This window comes from Mizuhopecten yessoensis, unplaced genomic scaffold (assembly GCF_002113885.1).
Source record: "Mizuhopecten yessoensis strain PY_sf001 unplaced genomic scaffold, ASM211388v2 scaffold5229, whole genome shotgun sequence".
In the NCBI taxonomy this organism is placed as follows: Eukaryota; Metazoa; Mollusca; class Bivalvia; order Pectinida; family Pectinidae; genus Mizuhopecten; species Mizuhopecten yessoensis.
The window spans coordinates 557,312-584,811 of NW_018405944.1; the positions used below are offsets into that span (position 1 = coordinate 557,312).

Here is a 27,500-nt window from a genome sequence, read left to right on the forward strand (position 1 = left end):
TCATGATTGCATTCGTCTCTTTATGCCCAGCATATGTATATATAGTTTTGGGGTGGGGATCTCAACCGTTTTAAAGTTATGGCCCAGGGACTATGTCTCCAAGGGTGGGGCCAGACCCTAGGGACATCCTGGAAGCAAATGTGCATTCTTCTCTTTATACTCAGCAATTGTATATATGGTTATATGGTGGCCCCACCATTTGTACAATTTTGAATCCCTGCCTCCCATGAATACTTCCAACCAAATATGATCAATATCCATTGCATAGTTCTACAGAAGTCGTTTGTAGCAATATAGCCAAATTGCCCCCTTTTGGCCCCCTGGGGAGTCAGCCCCACCATTTGTACAATTTTAAATCCCTGCCTCCAAGGAATGCTTTTGATCAAATATAATTGATATCCAGTGCACAGTTCTACAGAAGAAGTCGTTTATAGCAATATAGCCAAATTGCCCCCTTTTGGCCCCGCTCCTCAGGCCCCTGGGGAGTCAGCCCCACCATTTGTACAATTTTTAATCACCACCACCTAGGGATGCTTCCAGTCAAATATGGTTGATATCCACTTCTTAGTTCCAGAGAAGAAGTCGCTTAAAGCAATATGAGCAAATTGACCCCTTTTTGCCCCGCCTCTCAGCCCCCTGGGGGGTCAGCCCCATTATTTGTACAATTTTGAATCCCCACCACCTAGGGATGCTTCCGGTCAAATTTAGTTTAATTCCAAACAGTGGTTAAGAAGAAGAAGTCGTTTAAAGAAATTCTTGACGTACGGACGGACGGACGGACGGACGGACGACGGACGCCACGGTATGGCATAAGCTCACCTTGGTCCTTCGGACCAGGTGAGCTAATAAATATGGAAGAAACCATCAATATATTTTAAATATCAATGTAACTTATGGTCAACCTGATTGATATGTACCTCATACAAAGAAAGGTTAAACGTTAAATACGTTTCATTTAACATTCACCTTCTAGTCCCCACCACAAGGGGAGTAACTCCTTTAGTATGGACAGATAAAATGCTCAACATCTTAAAGGACTGTCAATTATATTAAGTGTACAGATCGTTCATTTTTGTTGTCATTTTCTTAAAAGCCAAGTTTTCATATTTTGCTTCTGAAGTACACTAACTTCTGAAGTACACTAACATCTGAAGTACACTAACATCTGAAGTACATTAACAACATCTCAATTGTTTCTGTCGCTGGATACAATATTAAAGAAGTAAGGGGATGTACACTGCACAATAGGCCATTCTCCAGGTTTTTTTTAACTATTTAAGTGGACCACCTCTTACAAATATATATAAAATAACAACTGCACAGCCTTAAAGAAGTCATTGTACTACTTTTTTTCAAATCATTTGGGATACGTTCTGGAAGTTCTCAATGTAAAAATATTTTGTTTTCCCTGCATACATTCAACACACTCTTATTTGATGCAGATAGTTTGTGGCATCTACATGTTTAATATGGGTTTTTCCTGTTAATTGACTTTCTAAATCAAAAGAGACAACTCTTAGAAGCATTGTGAAATGCTTTCATCGGTATATAAAAGATTCATATCTGAGCTTTAAATCAAAGTGCATCCCATAATTTGTATATCAAACAATCTTGCAGATATATCAATGACACTGGTGATGTGTAATTAGTTGTTTGATTAAAACTACATTTTCAGACATCTCTCAAATGTGGTATAAAATATTGCATCCTTTATGGAACTTTTACCTGAAATACCTTTTCCTTGAATGAATAAGGTGAGATATGGCAAGTTGTGAGAAAATCCACCAAACAGTTTAGGAGGAGTTGCCCTTACAAGGTACGTTTGCAGGGGGTATAAAAGCACCAAGTATAAATGAATAGAAGAGGGTTTTTATGTCATTCTTGTATTCTCCAGTGTCTAGACATTTTCTATGTAATTAAATGTTTCCTCAAAAGGGTTAGGGTGGCGGGAGTGGGGTCATGTATTCAGTCTTTTGATATTTTAACGTTTCCTCAAGGAGAAGGGTTGTTTGGGATTTCAAGTAGTCAGGATCCCTCGACAGTAATCATTGGTGTCAAGTTTCCTCATAGAGGACGGATGATTGGGATTTGTTATACTGTACATGATTTCTAAATATCATATATTTGTTACTTCTCATAGAACTTAGAAGTGACTCGAATTGGGAATTTGTGTATTATGCATCCCCATCAAGAGCTAAGACCGGTAGTGTTATATCAATGTAATTATGAACAGTGTTCTACTCTCATTAGAACTACCAGATGACATCCAGGATGAAGTAAGATGGGCTCTTGTCAGTGCCACAAGTGTCAGAGGCATCCCATCAATGAAAATTTAAGCTTGACTTCAGAAAATCTTAAAAGGACTCACCTTAATGCATTCACAGATAACAATTATATAACTATACTTACACACTTACATATATAATTATGAAACACACTTCAGTGTGGATGCATTCAGTGGAAAATGGTTTTGTATAATTTTGGTTTCAGGACTTTGTTTGTGTTCTTGTTATAATAATCTGCTAATTGTAGGATACGTTGATCACAGATTATAACAAATATGGATTCCTCTGGCTAACTAATTAATTCTCCATGTTTGGAGGTTCAATGTTTGTACCAAAAGACAGAAGAATATCACATGGATCTTCTAACCACTTACTTTTATAGAAACATGGAGCAAGTTTGTAGGGCTGAAAAGCAATCTACCCCAAACATCAATAATATAAGTATATGCTTTATTGCTTATAAGCAAAGGTTTTAACCCTTTCACCACTGTAGACCATAATGGACTCAACCAGATCAATGCATGGTAGAGTCTACTAAAGTTACGTAGGGTTGAAAGGGTTAAGTATCATTCCTAAAACAAGATTTTTTAGGTTCATAAAATTGATTTCCAATGGAGTGAAAGAATCTTTTAATATATTACCTAGAACACTATTAAATATACCAAGCATCTTGAATTTTCTTATAGAAAAAAGGACATATGTGAAATTCACGTATTCTTTATCCCTAGACATTATTTATCAGTTACATCAAGTTTCCTCAGGGAGGACAGTTGGTTGGGAGTTGATGTGTTCAGGGACTCAGCAGTATTTAGTTGTTACTTCAAGATTCCTCAGAGAGGACAGTTGTCGGGATTTATGTATTCAGTCTCTAAATTGGGAGCTGACATATTCAGGGACTTGACATAATTCATTTGCTACATTCAGTGACTCGACATAATTCATTTGCTACATTCAGTGACTCGACATAATTCATTTACTACATTCAGTGACTCGACATAATTCATTTGCTACATTCACTGACTCCACATAATTCATTTGCTACATTCAGTGACTCCACACAATTCATTTGCTACATTCAGTGACTCGTCATAATTCATTTGCTACATTCAGTGACTCCTCATAATTCATTTGCTTCATTCAGTGACTCGACATAATTCATTTACTACATTCAGTGACTCGACATAAATCATTTGCTACATTCACTGACTCCACATAATTCATTTGCTACATTGAGGGACTCCACATAATTCATTTGCTACATTCACGGACTCCACATAATTCATTTGCTACATTGAGGGACTCCACATAATTCATTTGCTACATTCAGGGACTCCACATAATTCATTTGCTACATAAAGTTTCCTCAAGGAGGACAGTTGGTTGGGAGTTGATGTATTCAGATTCTATATTGGGGGTTGACTTATTGAGGGACTCGACAGAATTCATTTGCTACATGAGGTTTCCTCTGAGAGGACAGTTGTTGGGAGTTGAGGTGTTCAGTCTCTATACATTATTTATTTGTTATTTCAAGATTTCTCAGAAAGGAGGGTTGTGTGGGATTTCATGAATTCAAGGTCTCAAAAGAACTCATTTGCTACATAAAGTTTCCTCAGAGAGGAGGGTTGTTGGGAGTTGATGTTTTCAGTCTCTATATTGGGATGTTATATCTGTAGGGTCTCAACAGTACTCATTTGCTGCATAAAGTTTCCTCGGAGAGGAAATAAGTATGGGAGTTGGTGTATACATAACCATACATCATACATCATGTATACATTTAGGTACAAAATCTATATATGTTAATGTTTACATTTGTTATAGTAATTATTATGAAGCAAGTCAAGTTCTTATTAGAATCGCTCTTATTGGTTCTGATGGAAGTTCATAGGGGATCTTAATTTGGGAAGCAACCTACAGGGTACTAGGAGAAAACCCATGCAGTTGAGCAGGTGAACCCCAATACCTTTTTGCATACCTTTGGGTATCGGACCCTAGAAGTCTTGATGAAAGGCAAATGTACTCCCCATTTAGCTATTCCTCCACTGTGTTACACCAAGTTCCCTCATAAATGAGGTTTGTCTGGTTTTTCATAAATTCAGGCTAAAAGTAAACTCTTACAAGTTTCTTCATAGAAGGGACTTTGTAAGGAGTTATGTATGAAGGGTAGCACACAAGTGAGTATAAGGTAACAGTAACCACTGGGTATCATTATATGACGCACAGTGAGATACACTCACCGAGTCAGCCAGACTACCATTCAGTCAAAAGTAAGATGGACTGCTGTGTAGCAAGTGTCAGTAGTATTCATATGATTATTAATACATTGGTATACCGATATTGTCAATTTCTATACAAAATCTGATTAATCATGCTCAACAATGAAAGCTTGATTCCTCAGCAAATTGACAGTATCCATTTGTTTTCAGAAGTTTGAAGACAGGACTTAATTAGGTTGTGTTTTCAGGGTCTCAAACAGGTCTGACAGCAAATTAAGCTATCCATTGGATTAGTTAAATCAATCTTGTGTAACTCTGACTGAAATTGTTTCTACTATAGACTAATGCACTAGATGAAGCAAGTTTGACTCGGTTCTGTGTAACCAGTATCAGAGACATTCTGGTCTTTGGAAATCATCAAAGTTGTGTCAGTTTTTTTATACAAAATCTAATGAATCAAGATCCAAAATAAAAGCTTGATTCTTCAGAAAAATGTACATCATTACTCACCTTAAGGTGTTAAACTGACACACATAAGCTTAAAACAGACTTAAGTGTGCCTAAAATTGTGGAAATAATTATATGTTTTTTCTATGCAAATCATTTCTGGCAAGATTGTAATTATGAATTGGACCTAAAATATAAGATATTTGTTGTAATCAATCATCTTACAATTTTTATGGCAGACCAATTATGGGATTATGATAAAAAAAACACTTATTACCATCATTAACTGATGCTGTACATTTAGAGGCTCAATGTTTGTAGAGAGACACCTGATTAAAACATGAGTGGGTTTGTTCAGCTGAAAATTAACAATCTAGCCCAAGTATTAAAGAAAACAGTTTCATCTGATGAACCATTCATATGGTCCTTATACCGGTATACATGATTGCTTGATTAGAGGTAAAGCATCATCATCTAAACAAAATTTCTTGGGTTGCATCATTCTGATTGATCAGTCAGACAGAAATGAGGCCAACTGTTTTTCTGACTATCATTATCAAATAGTTAATACAGGTAATGGAGGTTCATTTGGAGTAATGGCAATGGTCAGTAATACAGATTTCTTAACACAGGAAGAAAGTAGATTCAGCAGTCTTTCTCAACTACATCGGTTGATTAGGTCAATTCTTTCAGAAGGGAGCTAGCAACCTTATTGTGTAACTTTTCAATTAAATCTTCATATCCTTAAAACATGAAAAGTAGTTGACCCTCTTCCTTCATGCTAGTTGATACTGCTAATTCCTTCAGGCAGGGTTAGATTTAAAACCTTACCCAGGGTAAGGGTTTAACCCTAATCCTGTATGTCAAGTATTATTCATAACGTTCAGAACAACCAATTATAAAGATTTCTTAACACACGAATGGCAGTTTACCATATTCATTAACTAAACCTCAGGAGTAATACTCCTAGTTGTCAGTAACGACAGGAGAAATGTTAGGAGAGCCGTCACCATGGCAGAGACTTACCTTACCAGCTAACAACGAGTCTCCACATGCCCCTCCCCACTCTATCTGGCACCACTGTAAGAAAATAACGTTAGGGCACAATAACAACAGTAGAAGGCACGGGTATTGTGTGTACTCACCCCTCCAAACCTGTTCTCAATAGCCTCGTCCTCCTCATCTGCCGCTGATGACTTCCTCTTCTCACCAGACTCTCGCACCTCATCCTCCATTTCAACCTAGTCAAAACACAAAATGATAATGAACTCCCTTATTAACTCGTAAGAGGGCTTGACCCAGAAATTCCTAATTTCATTCGAAATTATCAGTTGTAGCCGAAAGTGGTCCATTTGTTATGTATGGTTTTATTAACATTACATTTCCAAACAATTTAGACAGTTTTTCGTTCTTTTGATCCTTTGTACTGAATTGGATCTATGGCCAACTGCATCGGCAAACTTAAAACTTGAAGGTGCTTCTTTACCTTTTACTTGTAATTGTTTTGGGGATCTTAAAGTTGAATTGGCATCTTAAAAGCAATATATAAAGAAATCAAATCATCACTGGACCAACTACATGTTTTGAGGTAACATTTCTAGCAGTGTTATGAACCTGTGCTGAGAACAAGCATTGAACAAGAAAAGGAGGTGGTCAGCCACTGGACAAGACTACTCACGTCTGTGATAGACACCTCCTGTAGGAGAGAACGGATGTCCAGTCGCAGGTAATGGCGTGGCGTCTCCTCCCATTTTTTTTTAATCTGTAATGACCAAAACAAACTGTGTTCAGCTGGCAAACTGAGCTACACAGTACAGCTACATGACCGAGACCTTATTTCACATCTTTAGAACAAGGCTGTAGGAAGTTCAAACTGTATCCAAAATATCGGATATAATATATGGGTTAATGCACAGCACTGCTACATACATGATGGAGACATTATTTCACATCTTTAGAACAAGGCTGTAGGAAGTTCAGCCTTTATCCAAAATATCAGATATAATACATAGGTTAATGTCACAATTTCTTTCCCTTTTTTCCACCTATAAAAATTTGGAAATTATCTCAATAAACTTTTAAAAAAAAACAGGTTCATTTTCAAAATGGAATGGATACCTTTGATAGATTGTAAATGATGGTTTGTAAATCTCTTTTACTCACTTTCTCTAATTCCTTCAGTGATCGCTTGTGTGTATTTCTTTTGGCACATGTAGCTACTTCGCCTTGGATTTCAGCTATGTAGACCTAAAACACAGATCCAGAGATCCCTCTCAAACATTCAACATAAACAAATCAGCAATGTTCCTGTAAGTCATTCAGGATTAGGAATTTATTTGCGAGTATTGGGATTTACATAAAAGGACAATGATATCATACATTTCCCAATGGTGAGATATTGGAGTAAATAAGCTTGTGATGTTTGAATATACAACTGATTGTTAAATAATTAAACATAAAAATGTAAAAAAAAATTGCTGTAAATATAGAAGATTTACTAAAGTACTGTTTAATACAAATTAAACCATCATCACAATATGAACAAGAATTCTGCGAAGCGGTACATGATACGCCCGTCAGATGTTGAATGAGCAGTTTTCCACAAAGGGCCATAAGTGCATAAAGTCATTGCGCAGAAATTGTGTTCCCACAATTCTACAAAAGGCTGTAAGTCCGTAAATTATGGCTGTAGTTTGAAATCAATCGATTCAAAATTACTGAAGCTATTAAGTGGAAACTGTTTCGGCAATTCTATAAACGGCCCTAACTGCGTAAATAACAGGCAAATAATTTTGGTTATCGAACTTGTCCGCGCTTTCATGGCAATGAACCTTGCTACCAAGTTTGAAATAAATCCATTCAAAATTACTCAAGTTGTTGAGCGGAATGCCCGCCCGAATAAAAAGTGGAATAAAATTGTTGGTGAACCAACACAACGGAGATCCAACGTCCTACAAGCAATGGTCTGTCTGGTACAGGAATCAAGGGTATTCAAACTGAGCTCCATCCAAGAGTAATAAATTCAATAGGGTAAACGAAGGAGCACCAACACCAAGGATTCCGTTATTATAGACGTTTTATTGTTGATGTGTTTCGTCCTAACAATAGAAACATTAATATAGAAGTAATAATGATCATTTTATTTTTGTTTTCATTTTTTCCAAACAACTTGCATGAAAACCCACCTGGAAACCTTTGGATTTTGCATAACTCCAAAATTCCTCAAACTGTTTGCAGCGCTCATTGACAGCATCCACAATGATGAAGGCAAAGAAGCCATCGTCTATTGTCTTTTTAAAACTCTTGAACATGTTTTGTCTGTAGCTGTCCTCCAACTCTGCCTCATATTCGTATTCCAGAGACTAAAACAACAACAGACATCATACTGAAAATGCTCAGTGAAAACATTTGCATATTCAATCAAGATTTAAAGGAAATTTCAAAAGGATTGGTTCTGCAAACACAACTGTTGCTGAAACTTCTCATCATATTTCACCTTTGACCTTGAGGTGAGGACAACAAAGAACATGTTGTGATGTATCATCAATATATGAAGTTTCATCAAAACATTTTCATGTCAAGAATTAAATCTCCATACAAGACGAGAAAAATATATGTAAAACATGCTCCTACTTTCATGGAAATGGAGGTAAACGCAAAGTATAACCAAAGAAAATTGAGCTTAACGCAAAGTATACAGTCAGGTAACCAAAGTCAGTGCTGTGGGAAAGGTAGGTCACAGTGACCTATATACAATTCATTGGTAAAGTTCTCCTCAAGATACATCCACATGTGAAAGTTTGGAAACTGCTATAAAAATCCACTAGACCTGTAAGCTGAAGACTTACTAATAACCCCCCTCTCCCTCTTGTTGCAATGCCTACAATGGGCTGCAAAATTGCATAATAAAAACCTGTTGATTATCAGCATTTATCCAGATACAAATAACTGTAACAAAGGTTTGTTACAAATGTCCCAAAAACTTTCTGAGCAATCGCAAATGAAGCATTGCAAAAGATTATACTAGAACTACCAAACACAACTCAACTTACAGGAGACGTATCACCAAATCAAAGGCAGTCGACTTGAATCCAGAACTTAAGTCTGACAGTCATTCAACATAAATAAATCTTTTATGTGCCACTCCTATAAACTATCAACAACATTAGCCCAACAGTACTTAAGTTATAACTGACAGGCAATCAGAGCCAACAATTGCCATTTGTAATCCAAAAATTCTAAATTTGGTTCTCTATATGCAGAAGTAAGTTTTCTAAAGAAGATATTTTTTTAATTTGTTAAAATTGAAATTGACATAAAAACTGTTAATATTCAGCTGGTAGAACACACCAACCACCAACTAACCTTTTTCTTGATCTTACGGCCAGAATCAGGATCTTTTTCAACCTTATCCACCTCCACCATGAAGTAGTCATCCAGACAAAGCATGCGAGGGGCACCGCCGCCATGTTGCACCTCCTTATCCTGTAAATATATGATTTTATACAATTATTTTTAAATATTTATTTATGACATGTAAAATTCAAAGGTCAGTGAGTTGATATTCAATACATGTACAAATATTTGAGGTTCCACGTAACAATATTTCATGTAATACCAGTCAATAACTTAAATGAGACATGATGATGGACCAACCTACAAGTCCTGCACAAATTACCTTAGGAATACTTTGACTTTTAAGACAGAAACTCCTGATATTTTGCTAAAAATGAACAAAATCCAAAGCTGAAAAAAATCCCACAGGAAAGCTGAAGTCTCCCACTAACTACCAGTACTCCAACATCCTGTTAAAGTGAATTTGAAGAGTTTCTCTAAGTAAGAGAGGGTGAAAATTGATAATTTGAAGCTTATTTGACCATGCCATTCAATATATCATTCACCTGACATACTTAGGCAGTCAGCTAGGTGTCAAGAGAGCATGTGAGCTCAGTCAAAATAAGAAACAATGGTCAAACTCTGCAGGTGTCAACCATGACTTTATGTGAGAAAACAAAGTTACTTGGAAAGGGTGAAGTTAGGCCTAGCTATTGCAATAGGCTGTATCCATATCCTTACATCAAACATCCAGATATTATAAACTGGAAATAGGGCACACTGTGAATTGTTGAAACCATGCATACATAGCTCAATGTTTCCAATTTCACATGAATGCAGAGCTGTTGAGGTCGCAATTAACCCCCAAACAAGGAATAATGATGCTTAATATACCAGTGGCTGTGTTTCCCTACCTTTACAAGTTTGCCAACGTATGACTTGCCCGCTCCTGGTAGACCCCTGAGAATGACTACAATCTGTGCGGGCCTGCTGTTGCGGCCGGGAGGTACCAGCAGGTCGTCAACCTTCACTGATTCTATCTTAGGTTCATGTACCGACTGGTTTCCTCTGTCCTGGTCATATCTAAAATCTCTTGGAGCTCTGCAAAATTAACATTGAGAATTTCTGTCAGAAAAACTTCATTGCTGAGGGAATTTTCATCTTTTTTTATACAAATATCAAATTAAAGAATAACTCAAAAGCATTAATTTTGTACTTCAGAGTATTGACGCCAGGGTCGACAGGGTATTGACGCCAGGGTCACCAAGGTATTGACGCCAGGGTCAACAAGGTATTGACACCAGGATCAATTAGGTAGCGATGCCTGGGTCGAAATCACTATTTACTACTAACAGAATTTGTAGCACTCTACCTCGACTTTCCATACTCTCCATGAGAAAGCTTATCAATAATGTTTATAAATGGACTTCTATCATATGCTTTAACATGTACTGACAGTAACAGAGGGGACAACATACCTTTCCTTTTCCGAACCATTAGCTGAAACAAAAGAATGGATTTCTTTACATAATTATGTACATATTGCAAATAGTCCAAAAAATACGAAATATTAAACAAGAGAGAGTGTATCGCTCACCTGAATATTTAAGCAGTCATAGCAAAATATTCTCATTAAATATTATATTGCACTAAAAATATTTCCCTCGCAAACTTTGTTGGCTCCATCTGTTAAAACTACCAGCAAAATATTATTATAAGATTCTATGCTTTTTGATTCTTCTTCAGAAGTTGCTTGACATATTTTTCCCTGTGATCTTGTAAGTAGGTCAATGTCATTTTCCTTCTCAAATTGGTTAGCTCTATTCCAAAAAGCTACCAGCCAAATCTTATGAATCCATTCCTTTTAGTTCTCAAGAACAAATCCATTAAAATGTTGTTGACCTCTGTGACCTCTAAAGTAGGTTGAGGTCATTTTCATTTGCAAACTTTGGTGAGCTCTATCCCGGGAAGTCACCAGCCAAATATTATAATTTTATGCCTTTTAATTCTTCAGAAGAAGCTGTTTGAACTGTTTGACATATTTGAACGCTGTGACCTTGAAAGTAGGTCAAGGTCATTTTCATTCGCAAACTTTGTTTGGCTCTTTCCCAGGAAGCCACCTGCCAAATATTAAGATTTTATAACTACCAGTTCTTCAGAAGAAGTCGTTTAAAGTGTTTGACATATCTGCCTCATGTGACCTTAAAAGAAGGTCAAGGTCATTTTCATTCTCAAACTTTGTTCGGCTCTTTCCTAGGAAGCTACAAGCCAAATATAGAGATTATATACCTTTCAGTTCTTCAGAAGAAGTCGTTTGAAGTGTCTGACACATTTGACTCCTGTGACCTTGAAAGAAGGTCAAGGTCATTTTCATTCTCAAACTTTGTCGGGCTCTATCCAAGGAAGCCATCAATCAAAAATAAAGATTCTATACCTTTCAGTTCTTCAGAAGAAGTCATTTGAAGCTTTTGACATATATGACCCCTGTGACCTTGAAAGTAGGTCAAACTAGTTTTCATTCTCAAACTTTGTTGGGCTCTATCCCAGGAAGCCACCAGCCAAATATAAAGATTATATACCTTTCAGTTCTTCAGAAGAAGTCGTTTGAAGTGTTTGACACATTTGACCCCTGTGACCTTGAAAGAAGGTCAAGGTAATTTTCATTCTCAAACTTTGTTGGGCTCCATCCAAGGAAGCCATCAGCCAAATATGAAGATTCTATACCTTTTAATTCTTCAGAAGAAGTCGTTTGAAGTTTTTGACATATTTGACCCCTGTGACCTTGAAAGTAGGTCAAACTAATTTTCATTCTCAAACTTTGTTGGTCTCTATCCCAGGAAGCCACCAGCCAAATATAAAGATTCTATACCTTTCAGTTCTTCAGAAGAAGTCGTTTGAAGTGTTTGACACATTTGACCCCTGTGACCTTGAAAGTAGGTCAAGGTCATTTTCATTCTCAAACTTTGTTGGGCTCTATCCCAGGAAGCCATCAGCCAAATATGAAGATTCTATACCTTTTAGTTCTTTAGAAGAAGTCGTTTGAAGTTTTTGACATATTTGACCCATGTGACCTTGAAAACAGGTCAAGGTCATTTTCGTTCTCAAACTTTATAGGGCTCCTACCAACAAAGCTTTCAGCCAAATATCATGACTCTAGGCCTGTCCGTTCTTCAGAAAAAGTTGTTTAAAGGAAAAGTTGACGGACGAGGACGGACGGACAGACGGACAACGGACGCCGCGCCACTGCATAAGCTTCGTGCCAGGTGAGCTAACAATGATTTCGATTACACTTTTTGATGTTCTATTTTTAACTATCATTTACATCTCGCACAAACATTTTTTTTTAACATATACCATTCGATTAATACGACAGTTTGGTTTGGTTTAGTATTGTTTAACGTCCTATCAACAGCTATGGTCATTTAAGGACGGCCTCCCCTGTGTGCAAGATGCATGCGTGTAGTTAAAATTGTGTGTTTTGGGAGGCTGCGATATGTTCATGTTTGTCTCCTTGTGATAGCGCGGAACTGATGCCGACTTTATAGTGCTAACTTACTGAAACATACTGCCGAAGACACTCAGCAGGACACCCTACCCAGTCACATTATACTGACAACGGGCGAACCAGTCGGCCCACTCCTAAATAGCTGAATGTTAAGCAGGAGTAGAAACTACCATATTTACAGATCTAGACTCTGGTATGTCTCGGCCAGGGGACAGAACCCAAAGCCTTCCTCACAGGGGCGAACGCTCAACTAAAGGCCAAAAGTGAGGCATTGTCAAGGGAGACATTAGGAAGAAGAAAGTTGTTTGAAGAAGAGAAAAGATAAGATCCCAAATTTAGTCGCCTTTAACAATCATGCAATGGGGGCAGCAGGTACAATTCTTACCCCTACCTGCAGTGCCATAAATCTGAGGTAAAATAACAATCAAAAGGCACTAAGAGATTGATCGTTGGTGATTGATCAATATGTCTGTGATATTGTGACATGTATTTTAATTGTAAACTGTTATATTTCTTATATGTTATCAACTATATTCAATCAATTATAATCAGCTGAATCTCCCTGTAGACAGCCATTCTAACTTTCTCTCCTCTTCTTTCTCTATGCACTCTCTCCCCAGTCTCATTCTTTCTCTCCCCTTTATCTTCTTTTCTTCCCTTTCTAAGCTTTACTCAATCCCTTTCCTTTCTCTGCCTATTCCTACTCTTCCCTTTCTCCCTCTGATCTCCCCCTCTCTATATCTCTCCCCAGCCCTCTGCTTTCTCCCCTCTCTATATATCTTCCCAGCCCTTTTATCTCTTCCCTCACTTTATCTCTCCCCAACCCTCTGATTTCTCCCCTCTCTAGCTCTCTCCCAAACCCCCCCATCCCTCCCCTCTCTATATCTCTCTCCAGCCCTCTGATTTCTGTCTAAATCACACTTCTGCATCCTGATCTCTCCCCTCTCTATATNTCCCCTCTCTATATCTCTCCCCAGCCCTCTGATCTCTTTCCTCTCTATATCTCTCCCCAACCCTTTTATCTCTTCATTCTCTATATCTCTCCCCAGCTTTCTGATCTCTCCCATCTCTATATCTCTCCCCAGCCCTCTGATCTCTCCCCTCTCTTTATCTCTTCCCAGCCCTTTTATCTCTCCCCTCTCTATATCTCTCTCCATTCTTTTCTTTTTCTCTCCCATTTCTATATCTCTCCCCAGCCCTCTGATCTCTCCCCTCTGTATATCTCTCCCAGCCCTCTGATCTCTTTCCTCTCTATATCTCTCCACAGCCCTCTGATCTCTTTCCTCTCTTTATCTCTCCACAGCCCTCTGATCTCTCCCAAGCCCTCTGATCTCTCCCCTCTCTATATCTCTCCCCAGCCCTCTACTTTCTCCCCTCTCTATATCTCTCCCCAGCCCCCTGATCTCTTTCCTCTCTATATCTCTCCACAGCCCTCTGATCACTTTCCTCTCTTTATCTCTCCACAGCCCTCTGATCTCTCCCAAGCCCTCTGATCTCTCCCCTCTCTATATCTCTTCCAAGCCCTTTTATCTCTCCACTCTCTATACCCTCCCCAGCCCTCAGATCTCTCCCCTCTCTATATCTCTCCTCAGCCCTCTGATCTCTCCCCTCTCTATATCTCTCCCCAGCCCTTTATCTCTTCCTTCTCTATATCTTTCCCAAGCTCTCTGATCTCTCCCCTCTCTATATCTCTCCCCAATCCTCTGATCTCTACCCTCTCTATATCTCTCCCCAGCCCTTTTATCTCTTCCTTCTCTAATTCTTTCCCAAGCTCTCTGATCTCTCCCCTCTCTACATCTCTCCCCTACCCTCTGATCTCTTTCTTCTATATATCTCTCCCCAGCCCTTTGATCTCTCCCCTCTCTATATTTTCCCCCAGGTAGGACCTTTCAATCCTACATAAAACATCTGACAGAACTTTATATAATCTATATCCATATTCACCATTTCTTTTCTTTTTCTTTCCCCAACCTCTGATCCCTCCCCCCTTCTTCCTCCTTTTTTTTTCTTTCCTTTTTTTTTCTCTTACCCTCCCTCTATCTTTTTCCTTATTCCCCTCTCCCTATCTCTCGCTACCTCTCATGTATCTCTGTAACTTACTTGAGTCAGCCTCAATACTGCTACTGCGACCATGTCCATAATCTATGACTGTTTGAGGGGGAATGAATGCAGGCTCCATATCTGAAGAATACAGCAAAAATCAAAATGCATTTGACTATTCTTCTTAAAGAACAGAGACAATTTTTCATGAATTCCTTTCTCTAAAAAGCTGTGGGAATCATGAGAATTAAAGAAAATATCATGAACATTTTTAAACAAAAGTTGCCAAATTTTAATTATATTTTAGCTGTTATGGAAAAGGTGAAAATCTATTATTTTACAAATTGAAAGGGAGTCATCCTACACTACATCCAGTAGTTCAAAAATGCTTGAAATTTTTAAAAAAACTGAAATAGTACATGTTCAAGCATTTTCACTATATAGCATATATGCCTCTGTATGTTCACTTTAACTTAGTCTCCTTTTGTATTATACTATCCCTTTCTTTCGACAGATGATTTACTTTCTTTCTCAACTCATATTAGAAGATGACTTCTGTTTTTCTCCTCCACAACATGACAAGCCTTAACCCTTTCATCCCTATGTAGCTTTAGTAGACTCTACCATGCATTGATCTGGACGAGTCCAATATGGTCTAAAGTGGTGAAAGGGTTAATTAATCATAAAGCTGATCTAAAAATACCAACTATGATTGAAATATAGGAATACACAGAATTATCAAAAAAAAAGGTTTATTGACTTCATACTTGTGACACAAGGCCTTCGTTTAGGTTTGAATAAACAGGAATTATTTATAGTGTTACAGGAAACCAATAGTCCCTCACCCTAGAATCAACAGTGTGTTATTATTCTGTCAGCTGATAGCCTGTTCAGGTATCTATTATAAGAGAATCATATTTTCTTTCCTTACCTTGTGGAAACAACAAACATATCTCAACCAAGAGGAAAGATTCTTTAAATACTAAACCCCAGGCTTTTCAGTCAATGACATTCAAGATTTCTACCCCAAATGGAACTGAATATTTCATTTTTCTATCACTATCACTAAAGAATATATATTGACCAAGATGATTGCTCTCTGTTCCAAATGCCACACTATAATATAACATTATCTGATTATAAAGAGTGATATCTTTCAATTTTGTTAAGGATAACCTAGCAGTTATATTGAGGGCTTTGACAGAAAACAAAATTAGACAGTTACAAACGAAGACAAATCTGTACAAAGGGAGACAAATCAGTACAAGGAAGTAGAAAATTTGGCCATTGACATTTCTAGGTAAACAACACAGGGAGAAATGAAGTTTCTGCTAATGAGATCAACTTGTCTCTACCTCTGGACTTATTTACCTGTAGCCTGGCTTACAATTAAAGAATCATCCTTGAAATAAGGAAGGATCCTGTCAGACCTGATTCAAATTATTTACAAATGTCTCCCTCAGTCAGAAGTCATTTTTTACCAAATCTGATTTCGCTTTTGATGTATATATGTACATAAAATTTCAACATATAGTTTCCATATATATCTGAAAGAGATCTGATAATTTGCCATAGCAGTGTATAATACGTACCTTGTAAACCTGTAGACTTGTGCGAGTGATCTATGACTATAGGGGGAACATAGGGCCTGTCAACTATATCACGAGCTGGTAAATAACGGTCTATGTTACGATCAAGGCTTCGCTCTCGGTCGAGCAGGGGATCTCGTTCAAGTGATCTCTCACGGCTTAGTGGCGAGTATGGTCTTCCTCGATCATACCTGGACATCAAAACAAGGTAAATAAATAAGTTAAAGGGATTACTGTATACCTGGGAACTTTCGCCCAGTCAAACGTTGCCCCTACGCTGGTAAAATCTGTTTTTTTCCCCCAGTGTTAATTAACCATACAATTGGATTGCCGATGTTTATTATGTTGTTTACTAATGTTGGTTCTTTAATAATAAACTCAGCCTCATCACCAACGGCCAAAAAGGCGAAAAATTCACTGCTGTGAACATTTCCTGGTATACAGTACCTCCGTATGTAATGGCCTACTATGTCTAGAAGTGAATTTAAACTCATGGATCCAGCAGCATTTCAAACTCTCACCACTCTCCTGGGATAATTATAAATTATAAACACTGAATGATAACTTGATACAAGAAGATCATAAGAAACATTTCAAAATTGAAAGAATGTGACGTAACAATTTCATTATGGATATATAGTTAATGTGTTTTCTTCAGTTTTATTACAGAATTCCAGTTGGTTTACCTGTATGGATCTGGGTAGTAGGGTCGTCTATCATAGGGGTCTGGGGGTGGCAGGTACATCCTGTCATAGGGGTCACGGTAGTAGGGGTCATGTTCACGTCTAAGGTAGGGATCGGGGAAAGGTCGGTCATAGGGGTCACGAGGAGGTAAGCCAGGCCGATCCCTCCAAGGATCCTCTAGTCGGGAATCAGCAAATCTGTCAGGATATCCGTACTCATCCCTTCTGTATGGGTCGTCTTTTCCAAGACGCTGGTGAATAGATGTGGAAGTTAACAGCAATAAATTCTGATTTAAAGTACATCTTGCCCAATTAATCATGTACCAAACAGGTGTTGGAACTTAACATTAGAACTTAGACCGTTAGACAATCATCATAAAAATCACTGTAGGTATATAGAAATCCTTTGCTTCATAGACCAATTTAGGTTTTCATCAAGATATTTTCTATGATGTGTATGATTCAATGAAAAGTCTACTAAAAGAGTGAGCGAAAAAGGTTTTACATCATTTCCTAGAAATCATGTTAGCAAATACTACCCTAAATAAGTATATAAAACTAGAAACTGTCTTTAAATACCCCCGCCGCCATGTGAATTCAGTTCAGTGTTTAATAAAGTTGTATAAATAGTTACAACAGCTTTGATCTTGACACCCTGAAGTATATTTATGTATGCATTCAAGGTTTTACAATGAATGAAAAATCCCAAACAATCAATCATGGTAATTGGAGAAATATAGAGAACTATTTTCTATGAATAGCAACATGTAGTGACATTTGAAATGTTTTATCGTAGGTGCATCATAACATTTTCTTGGGCAAGACATGGTATATCAACATTTACATAGGTCTATAAAGAATCTTTTATCTCCTAGACCTATTGTCTATATGGTGTGCAGTAAATTCTAAATTCTAAAACTGACCAAATATCTTTATATTAAACGACTTGGAACTTAAAAATGCAGTGACCAAAATTTCATTGATTGATGTGGTACTCCTCAAACTGCATCCACAAAATTATGGAGTTTGAAGGATAGTGTTTTAGTAGCTAAATGCAAAGTCCAGCCAAGATGGAGTAGTTTGTTTGGGGTTTAACATATGAAAACGGGTAATCGACAGACCAACTGATAGAACTCGCAGATATTTAATGCTCCTCCACAATGTTGCAGGGGACATGTAAATGAAAGTATTTTTACCTCATCTTCACCAAAGGGTGGAGGTGGCTGTCCTGCACCATACGCCCCATAGTCCTTGTCCTGTCCAGGACCCTGCCAGTCCTGGTCGGGTCTGCCTCTGCCACGTCCTCTCTGCCACCCTGGCTGATCCTCCCCATCGCCTTGTGCTCCCCACCCCTGGTCCTTCTCATCTTCGCCACGTCCTCTACCATACCATCCCTGTTGATCACCACTGTCCTGTCCTGGTCTGCCCCTTCCCCTGCCTGGAGGTCTCCATCTCTGTTTGTCTTCCTCCTCCTGGCCTTGTCTGCCACGCCCCCTACCGGGCTGCCATCCTTGCCAGTCCTCCTCCTCCTCACCAGATCTGCCTCTACCTCGGCCTGGGGGTCCCTGCCAACCCTGCCAGTCATCATCCTGCTGCCCTGGTCTGCCCCTATTTCTGCCAGGGGGTCCCTGCCAACCCTGCCAGTCATCATCCTGCTGCCCTGGTCTGCCTCTACCTCTGCCAGGGGGTCCCTGCCAACCCTGCTGGTTTTCATCCTCCTGACCTTGTCTGCCCCTACCTCTACCAGGGGGTCCTTGCCAACCCTGTTTGTTTTCATCCTCCTGACCTTGTCTGCCCCTACCTCTACCAGGGGGTCCCTGCCAACTCTGCTGGTTTTCATCCTCCTGACCTTGTCTGCCTCTACCTCTACCAGGGGGTCCCTGCAAACCCTGCTGGTTTTCATCTTCCTGTCCTTGTCTGCCTCTACCTCTGCCAGGGGGTCCTTGCCATTGATTGCCCTGCCAACCGCCTGTCTGTTGATCATGTCCTCTGCCCCGTCCCCTTCCAAATGGTCCAGCCTGATTTGGCCCCCCGAACCTTGGGCCTTGTTGTGGCTCGGGCCCCATACCTTGTTGTCCTGGTCTGGGCCATGGTGGGCGGGTACCCATGCCCTGTGAGGCGTTGTTCTGCAGGTCAGTACTCTGTGGAGGCTCAGGACCGGCATTCTGTAGAGCCTTGAGCAGGTCACCAACACCCCGAATTGCCTTCATAGTCTGTACATAGAAAATCAAAACCATAAAATCTGGTAAAAAAATGGCATCCAGCAATATTTTGCAGGGTATATATATTTTGACAAAATTTGGCACTGGAAAATTGATATAAATGTTACGTTTTTCCCAAAATCTTACTAGAAAAGCAAAAATTTCTATCATCACAACACTTGGTACCATATTTTGAGTAACAAGATGTTCATGTGCCGAAGTCACTCAACTAAGAAAGGCAGACATTAACATATTATTTCCTTATTGGGCCAGGCCCCTTGGCCTACTGTGTCATCAGTGTTCCCCATGAATTATCAATAGATTTATACTGATCTTCACGATGCTTCACCCAAGGTTCTTGCATAGGACAGTCCTTGAAAAATAGGAGTAAACCCAAATATTTTCAGGGCTATGTGGAACAGCGTCACCATACCGGTATTTCTATTTATACCCTGGTGAATCCCAGCTTAAGCCTAGGAAACTTGTAAGCAACATACATTACATGTAATTATTTATCTCTAAGAAAGGAGTAGCCTTTAAAATTAGTGTTAATTTTGTTTGATCTCTATCCTGAAGGGGAAGTAGGCACATCCTTTATTTTATCAGCTTGATCAAGTTAGATATATAAAACTCCATCATTTTTTAGACAAGTAGCCTTTTGGAAGAAAAGTTAACACAGGATGTTAGACGATGGATTCCACAGATAAAGTTTAAATCTTTGGCCCTTGCAGATCGGCTTATACAATTAACAAAATTATAGGAAGGGTTCTCATCATTAAAAATTTTAAAAGCTGTGTATGATTAAAAATATGTTTTATGTCTGTGAGAGGAAGCTATGAAAATTCTACCTGAGGAGTTATGAACAAGAATATATCCCCTTTAACAGGCTGACGGTGTTACAGCCAATCAATTACCCTAATGGTATAACTAATCTGTCTTTTACATACCGGTACAACTATGTATTTGTATTTCCTATCCAGCTTTTATAATCCACAAAACATTAATATACTGGGAACAAACGTAACTTTTCTGTCAGCTTCCATTTTTTACTTGACATCATTTTGTAAACCTCTTCATCATTTGGGTCTTCTTTATGGCGTCAGAATTATGACTATACCATACATGTACGAGACAAATTTCACCCAAAACAAGAGAATTCTTACCATTAAAATGTATATCTACCACAATGAGGTTAAAGGAGGTTTTTTCATCTTAATTTATTTCTATAAAATTTTGGAGTACCACTGCAAGTAAAAGAAACTAACCTTTGCGGGTTCACTTTCATCTTCATCTTCATCGCCCAAACTGAAACATGGATGACAATACCATTAAAATAGCAGCATGTTATATGTAAGTTTATGTACAGCATTTGAAACCAAGTTTCATAAACTAGCCAAATGCTATTCACTTCCTGGACAATACGGTGACAAATCACCAGATTGAACTCTACATACCCACCTTTATACCATGTATGGGATATTTGATACTTACCAAACATGAAGAACACTTCCAAAATTTGTTCATGGTTTAATAATCTTGGTTTTCTAATGTACATGACTTGTATAATATTTTTGCTCATTCCTCTGTCCAGTCTATCAGATTGTTAATATGTCAGTTGTTACTGTCACGTGATTTCACAGACAGTTACGTATATACTATTACGTCATGTCTCATCTGAAATTTCTACCTTAATTAGCCACAATAAAAGTGAACAGCGTTGTTCTCATGACAGCTAGCCTAGCTAGTTGAAACATGTAAACTGTTATTAAAATACGGAATCTAGATGTTGACGCTCTATTTTATATATCCTTTGCATCAAGTTTCATAACAATACTATATGTAAAAGAGCCTTCTATATCACAATCCCAGAAATAGTTATTCTGATGAAATACAAGCCCAATTCCCTTTAAAACTTAGTCACATTTATTGAAAATAGTGTTAAATTACACCTGTAGACGATGACACTACAGATGCATATAGCATACCCAACCTTTCACTTTGTATTAAAACAAAAAGGCTGGGGATTGAAAACTGAAGTATCACAAACATTTCTTTATAACCAAATCACTGAAAGTAAAGGAAGTTTGAATTATCTTCAAACTTCTCATATCTTGAAATTACCCGAGTCCACTTGGCATTAAATCATGTTTAATGATTACAGATAGCAGGGTTGAAACAAGATCATTGCATGAGATGACCATATAAAGTCAGTAAAGGACTTACCCTGGGATTTTCTGTTCTCCTTCAGATTTATCCTCTGTTGCAGGTTTATCTGAACTTGTTTTGTCTCCAGGTTTGGCAGCCTCCTCAGGTTTGTCTCCAGGTTTACCTGAGGGACCAGCTTTGTCACCTGGTTTGCCTGCTGTAGTGGCTTCAGGTTTGTCACCAGGTTTACTTGCTGTTGCAGCTCCTGGTTTTTCTCCTGGTTTGCCTGTTGCAGGGGCTATTGGTTTATCGCCAGGCTTTCCTCCAACAACAGTGCTTGCTTTCGTTGGGGATGGCTGACCAGTCTTGGAATCTAGACCAGACGATGCATCTGGTTTCTTGTCACTGGGCTTTTCCTGGTTTGATGCAGCCTGATTTTTGTTAGGCTGGTTTCCTGTTGCTGGTAAAGTCATTTTACCTTGTGTGGGTGGACCAGCGGGCTTCTGTCCTGATCCAGTACCCTGTGGTGGTCCCTTCTTAGACAATGCTCCTGGCCCTGGACCCAATAATGATCCCTTACCATGTGAAGCTCCAAATGGTGTGCTTGCATCCACAAATGTCCACTCATCATCCTCAGCTGTTTCTTCCTCCTCCATATCTTGTTCCTCCAAGTTATCCATTCCTCCCTGTAAGTTAAGGTCCATCAATGGAACAGGGCCTCCCCCTCGACCCATGAATCCCCCTCTACCTGGCTGACCAGACATCATACCACCCCTACCACCTCTGCCTGGACCCATTCCTCTGCCTCCAACAAATGGCATCTGCTGCCTGGGACCTTGTCCTCGCATAAAGCCTCGTCCCCCTGCTGACTCATTCATTTGACCTTGAGGACCGTCAAATCGTTGACCTCTTCCTCCAAGACCTTGTGGCATTCCTCTTTGGTTTCCTCTGCCTCTTCCTTGATTGTTATTTCCCTCACCCTGCTGGTTGTCCATATTTTGACCAAAAGGCCTAGGGCCCAATAAGCCTTGTCCCCTTATCCCAAACGAACCTTCTTTGCCAATTGGTCCTTGACCTCCCATCTGCCCTCTGCCACCTACCATCTGCCCTCTGCCACCTACCAACTGCCCTCTGCCACCTCCCATCTGCCCTCTGCCACCTCCCATTTGACCTCGACCTCCCATTTGTCCTCGACCACCCATCTGACCTCGACCACTCATTTGTCCTTGTCCACCCATTGGACCATGACCCCACATTTGACCTCGACCACCGCTTTGACCTTGGCTGCTAAGCATGTTAGAATCTGATTCATTATCCATAGCCATATTTCCTTCAAACTTATCCTGAGTTTCATCATTTTGGTCTTGATTATCCAAGTCCATGTCATCATCTCCATCGTTGGACTGAATTCCATGTAACATTGAACCTCGTCCAGGACCTTGCATACGATTCATTTGACCTGGAGCATTTGGACCTCTGAACATTCCTGAACTTGGTCCCGAACCAGGCCCAGGAAATCTCTGACCAGTGTTTAAACCTCCTCTCCTGTCCATCATCCTTGATGGACCAAACTTCCTATCTTGATAGGATCCCAAATTTTGATTGAAGTTATTTCCAGAATCTGATTGTTCTTGATCCTGTGAAACAAAATCATCCTGCTTTTCACCTTGTCCAAAACTGAAATCCCCTTGGTTGTCCTGCCCAAAATTGTCACCACGATTTTGTTGAAATTTTCCACGCTGATTTTGTTGAAAATTTCCTCGCTGCATGTTTGGTCCGAAATTACCTGATTGATTATTACCAAAATGTCCTTGCTGATTAGAACCAAACCCTTCCTTTTGGTCGATTCCTTGGCCAAAATCTTGTTTGTCTTCATCCTGGTCAGCATTTTGTTGCTGATTCTGACCCTGGCCAAATTTTCCTTCATGACCTAAATTTCCCTGTTGATTTGGGCTAAAATTTCCTTGTCTCTGTTCAAAATTGTCCTGTTGGTTTGATCCGAAGTTATCTTGCTGATTCTGACCAAATTTTCCTTGGTTTGGACCAAAGTTTCCTCGCTGGTTAGAACCGAAGTTCCCGCGCTGGTTCGAATCAAAGCCCCCTTGTTGGTTTGAACTGAAGTTACCTTGTAGGTTTGAACCGAAGTTTCCTCGGTGGTTAGGACCAAAGTTCCCTCGCTGGTTCGGGCCAAAGCCCCCTCGTTGGTTTGAACCAAAGTTACCTTGTTGATTTGGACCAAAATTTCCTTGTTGGTTTGGACCAAAATTACCAGGCTGATTGTTGTTTCCTTGTTGGTTTGGACCAAAATTGCCTGGCTGATTGTTATTTCCTTGTTGGTTTTGGCCAAAATTACCAGGCTGATTGTTGTTTCCTTGCTGGTTTGGGCCAAAATTACCAGACTGACTGTTGTTTCCTTGCTTGTTTGGGCCAAAATTGCCAGGCTGAATGTTATTTCCTTGTTGGTTTGGGCCAAAATTGCCAGGCTGAATGTTATTTCCTTGCTTGTTTGGGCCAAAATTGCCAGGCTGAATGTTATTTCCTTGTTGGTTTGGGCCAAAATTGCCAGGCTGATTGTTATTTCCTTGTTGGTTTGGACCAAAATTATCTGGTTGATTGTTGTTTCCTTGTTGGGTTGAGCCTAAATTTCTCTGTGTATTGCTACTGTCTGCTGTTCCCTGCTGTTGGGCTGTATCTACTGTTGTTTCCTCCCTTTTAATAACCTCTGCTTTCCTGGTGGCGATTTCCAACCGTTTCCCCTCCATCTGTTGTTCATATTGTCTCCATGTTGCTTCGTACTGTAGGAACTGTTCCTTGTTGGGATGATCTGAAGCAAACCACATAAAAATTCCTAGAATTATTTTTTTCTCAACAATTTTGATAAAGGTGACCGGACCCCATGGCAACGAAATTCAAAATCTGATAAAGGACTTTAGACTATTCCATCCATGAGTATGTGATTCTGGCTTAGGAAGAAGATTGTAGAAAATATAATCAATCTGTCCCTTTTGGGTAAAATTCCTCAGATCAAGGGGGTATTTTCATATCATCAAACTACAATCGCATTATAACAATTATTAACTAACTTCTGAATTATTTCCCATTGGAAATAAACAAAAGATAACCGTAGGTGTTATTTCCACTATTTCCAAATTGTGTTTAGTATAGAGGTTATATAGTGTTATAGGGTTGCAAGCCTATTATGCAGTAGAATTGAATAATTAATATCTGAAGTATCCACTTTAGTCAAAATGTGATTTCATTCATTTGTTTTTAACGTGGTATCAATACAAGGACTCTGTCAATAGTCAGAGAGACTTTTTAAAGGACAAAATATTTTCTAATTGAATTCAATGCAGCTATTGAAAGCAGTTATAGCAACAACAACAACATCATTATTATGCTAAATTTGTTGCTAGGGTTGAAGGCATAGCGAAGGATATAAAGCAACTACATGTTGAAGTTTACTTTGATTCTGAGCCTTCCAGTCATCATATTGCTGTTTCCACTGTTTGTACTGTACATCAAAGTCTGAAGTAACCAGATGTACTTACTTTGATTCTGAGCCTTCCAGTCATCATATTGCTGTTTCCACTGTTTGTACTGTACATCAAAGTCTGAAGTAACCAGATGTACTTACTTTGATTCTGAGCCTTCCAGTCATCATATTGCTGTTTCCACTGTTTGTACTGTACATCAAAGTCTGAAGTAACCAGATGTACTTACTTTGATTCTGAGCCTTCCAGTCATCATATTGCTGTTTCCACTGTTTGTACTGTACATCAAAGTCTGAAGTAACCAGATGTACTTACTTTGATTCTGAGCCTTCCAGTCATCATATTGCTGTTTCCACTGTTTGTACTGTACATCAAAGTCTGAAGTAACCAGATGTACTTACTTTGATTCTGAGCCTTCCAGTCATCATATTGCTGTTTCCACTGTTTGTACTGTACATCAAAGTCTGAAGTAACCAGATGTACTTACTTTGATTCTGAGCCTTCCAGTCATCATATTGCTGTTTCCACTGTTTGTACTGTACATCAAAGTCTGAAGTAACCAGATGTACTTACTTTGATTCTGAGCCTTCCAGTCATCATATTGCTGTTTCCACTGTTTGTACTGTACATCAAAGTCTGAAGTAACCAGATGTACTTACTTTGATTCTGAGCCTTCCAGTCATCATATTGCTGTTTCCACTGTTTGTACTGTATATCAAAGTCTGAAGTAACCAGATGTACTTACGTTGATTCTGAGCCTTCCAGTCATCATATTGCTGTTTCCACTGTTTGTACTGTACATCAAAGTCACGTTCCTCCTGTTTGATGGCCTCCATAGCTGGGCTCGCTGTAGCTTTTAAAAACAGACAATCATTAATATACATAATTATCAATGGAGTGAGAAAAATGCTACATCTGCAGGGTTGATGACCACAGATTTAGGCTGTGAGAAAGTGAAAATTTGTGATTACTTGCCTGATTCACCAGTGACATTTCCTCTATTGAATATAATCGTACTATATTCCTGTCATATTTCAATTTATTTTATTATTTATACAAAAGTACATAAATGATGTGTGTACAATATGCCAGATAATGTGAGGTTAATTACGAATACATGTTATAACAAAATAATTAGACAACAGGTATACATATCAGTCTTCTCATAATCAGAACATACTGTGATTTAGTTATCTGATCAATTTCTGTACATAGTATGAGGGCATTTTACCAGCTAATAGCTATAGCTGTTGAAGGAACCCTTGAAAACAGCTGGGATCTGTTGACAATCCTGACATACACACCTGGTCCTGAGGGTGGAACTGGTTGATGTGCTTGTGTGTTTGGCTGAGGTGGAGCTCCCCACTGGTTCTGCTGTGACCAGCCTCCCTGTGTCTGGGGCCATTGTTGTTGTTGTTGTTTCTGTTGTTGTTGTTGTTGTTGTTGCCAATGAGCTGCTTGCTGCTGAAGAGCTGTCAGCTTCTGTTCTTCTTCAGCTTTTTCTTTGGTATCTTTAGTCTACAAAATAAAATGAGAATTCTAACAAGTGCTGATTGTAGCAGTGGTCGTCACTAAAGTCCCCAGTCGTAATGAACGATGCCAACTGAAGTCCCGAGTGATTTTAACAGCATAACAAATCTCATAGTCATACCAAAATTGTTGTTTTGGGGTACTTTAACCATTACCTCACAGGTGTCTCATAGGTCAGACATCAATGGAAAGCCTGTGGCTTGTAATTATATGATGCTGTTTATCCGCATTTCATTAATTGATTGATGGTAGAGTTTGTACAAAGAATGGCATCTAACATTAAATAATAATATCAGCAGTGAGGACGTCTCAATTTTAACAGCCACATTAGTAGTAGTAGTACACGTCTATGTTCACATAGTAAATTAAAAGGACAGATCAAACTTGTATGCATGATCTTTCCAGTGCATGTTTAGCCTATTTTTAAAACTATTTATTTGGCATTGTTTCTTTAAGAGCTTTCTCTGGTGACCTCGAGCTGTAGTTGCCGGATAAGTGGATTCCGTTAAATATTATAATTTGGACTTGTCCGCATTGTCAACACCATTCATAATTTTGTACCCTTGAATCATATCATCCATAGTCTTCTATTCAAGTGTACAGGCAATCCTAGTCATTTTAGTAGATCTGGGCCGGGGGCAGGGTAAGGTTAGTCTTGTTATGTAATTAACCTTTTAGTTTATTTACATATTGATGTGACTGATAATTTGATATCGTATCATAGGAGGCAAGCACACTAACATACCCATCTCCTGCATACACACACGCAAGCACACATACACTACACACATCCTTAAATGTCCTTAACTGTTAATAGGACGTTAAACAAAATTAAACCAAACCAAACCGATATGATACTGATAGTGTGTTTATTTTGAATAATAGAAACAGTTGTAAAAGATGTGCATGGATTAACTAGCTTATAGGTTGCAAGTACAAGCATCGATCAGCTGTAGGGAATTTGGGAATTTCCCTTTATCTCAGTGGCAGAGCATCGGGCTGAAGAGCCAAGGGTCGCGGGTTTGAGCCCCAG

At 39.0% G+C, this 27,500-nt stretch overlaps 1 protein-coding gene across 4 annotated transcripts in view; it reads right to left on the reverse strand.

The window, feature by feature from the left end:
- The window catches only part of LOC110450427 (neurogenic protein mastermind-like), a 38,576-nt gene that overhangs the window by 10,052 nt on the left and 1,024 nt on the right, over nt 1–27,500 (reverse strand). For 2 of the 4 annotated variants that reach the window (XM_021497939.1, XM_021497938.1), the window contains exons 2-16: nt 26,242–26,455; nt 25,683–25,790; nt 21,522–24,267; nt 20,564–20,603; nt 18,294–19,310; nt 17,101–17,348; nt 16,418–16,605; nt 14,886–14,966; nt 10,759–10,780; nt 10,195–10,381; nt 9,311–9,430; nt 8,131–8,307; nt 7,109–7,192; nt 6,624–6,707; nt 6,091–6,186 (exon numbers count right to left, since the gene is read on the reverse strand). In XM_021497939.1, the coding sequence (XP_021353614.1) occupies nt 6,091–6,186; nt 6,624–6,707; nt 7,109–7,192; nt 8,131–8,307; nt 9,311–9,430; nt 10,195–10,381; nt 10,759–10,780; nt 14,886–14,966; nt 16,418–16,605; nt 17,101–17,348; nt 18,294–19,310; nt 20,564–20,603; nt 21,522–24,267; nt 25,683–25,790; nt 26,242–26,455 (5,412 nt within the window). Of the gene's footprint in view, nt 1–6,090; nt 6,187–6,623; nt 6,708–7,108; nt 7,193–8,130; nt 8,308–9,310; nt 9,431–10,194; nt 10,382–10,758; nt 10,781–14,885; nt 14,967–16,417; nt 16,606–17,100; nt 17,349–18,293; nt 19,311–20,563; nt 20,604–21,521; nt 24,268–24,908; nt 25,643–25,682; nt 25,791–26,241; nt 26,456–27,500 lie in introns of those variants that run through there. The other 2 variants (XM_021497940.1, XM_021497942.1) reach the window with 2 other exon arrangements.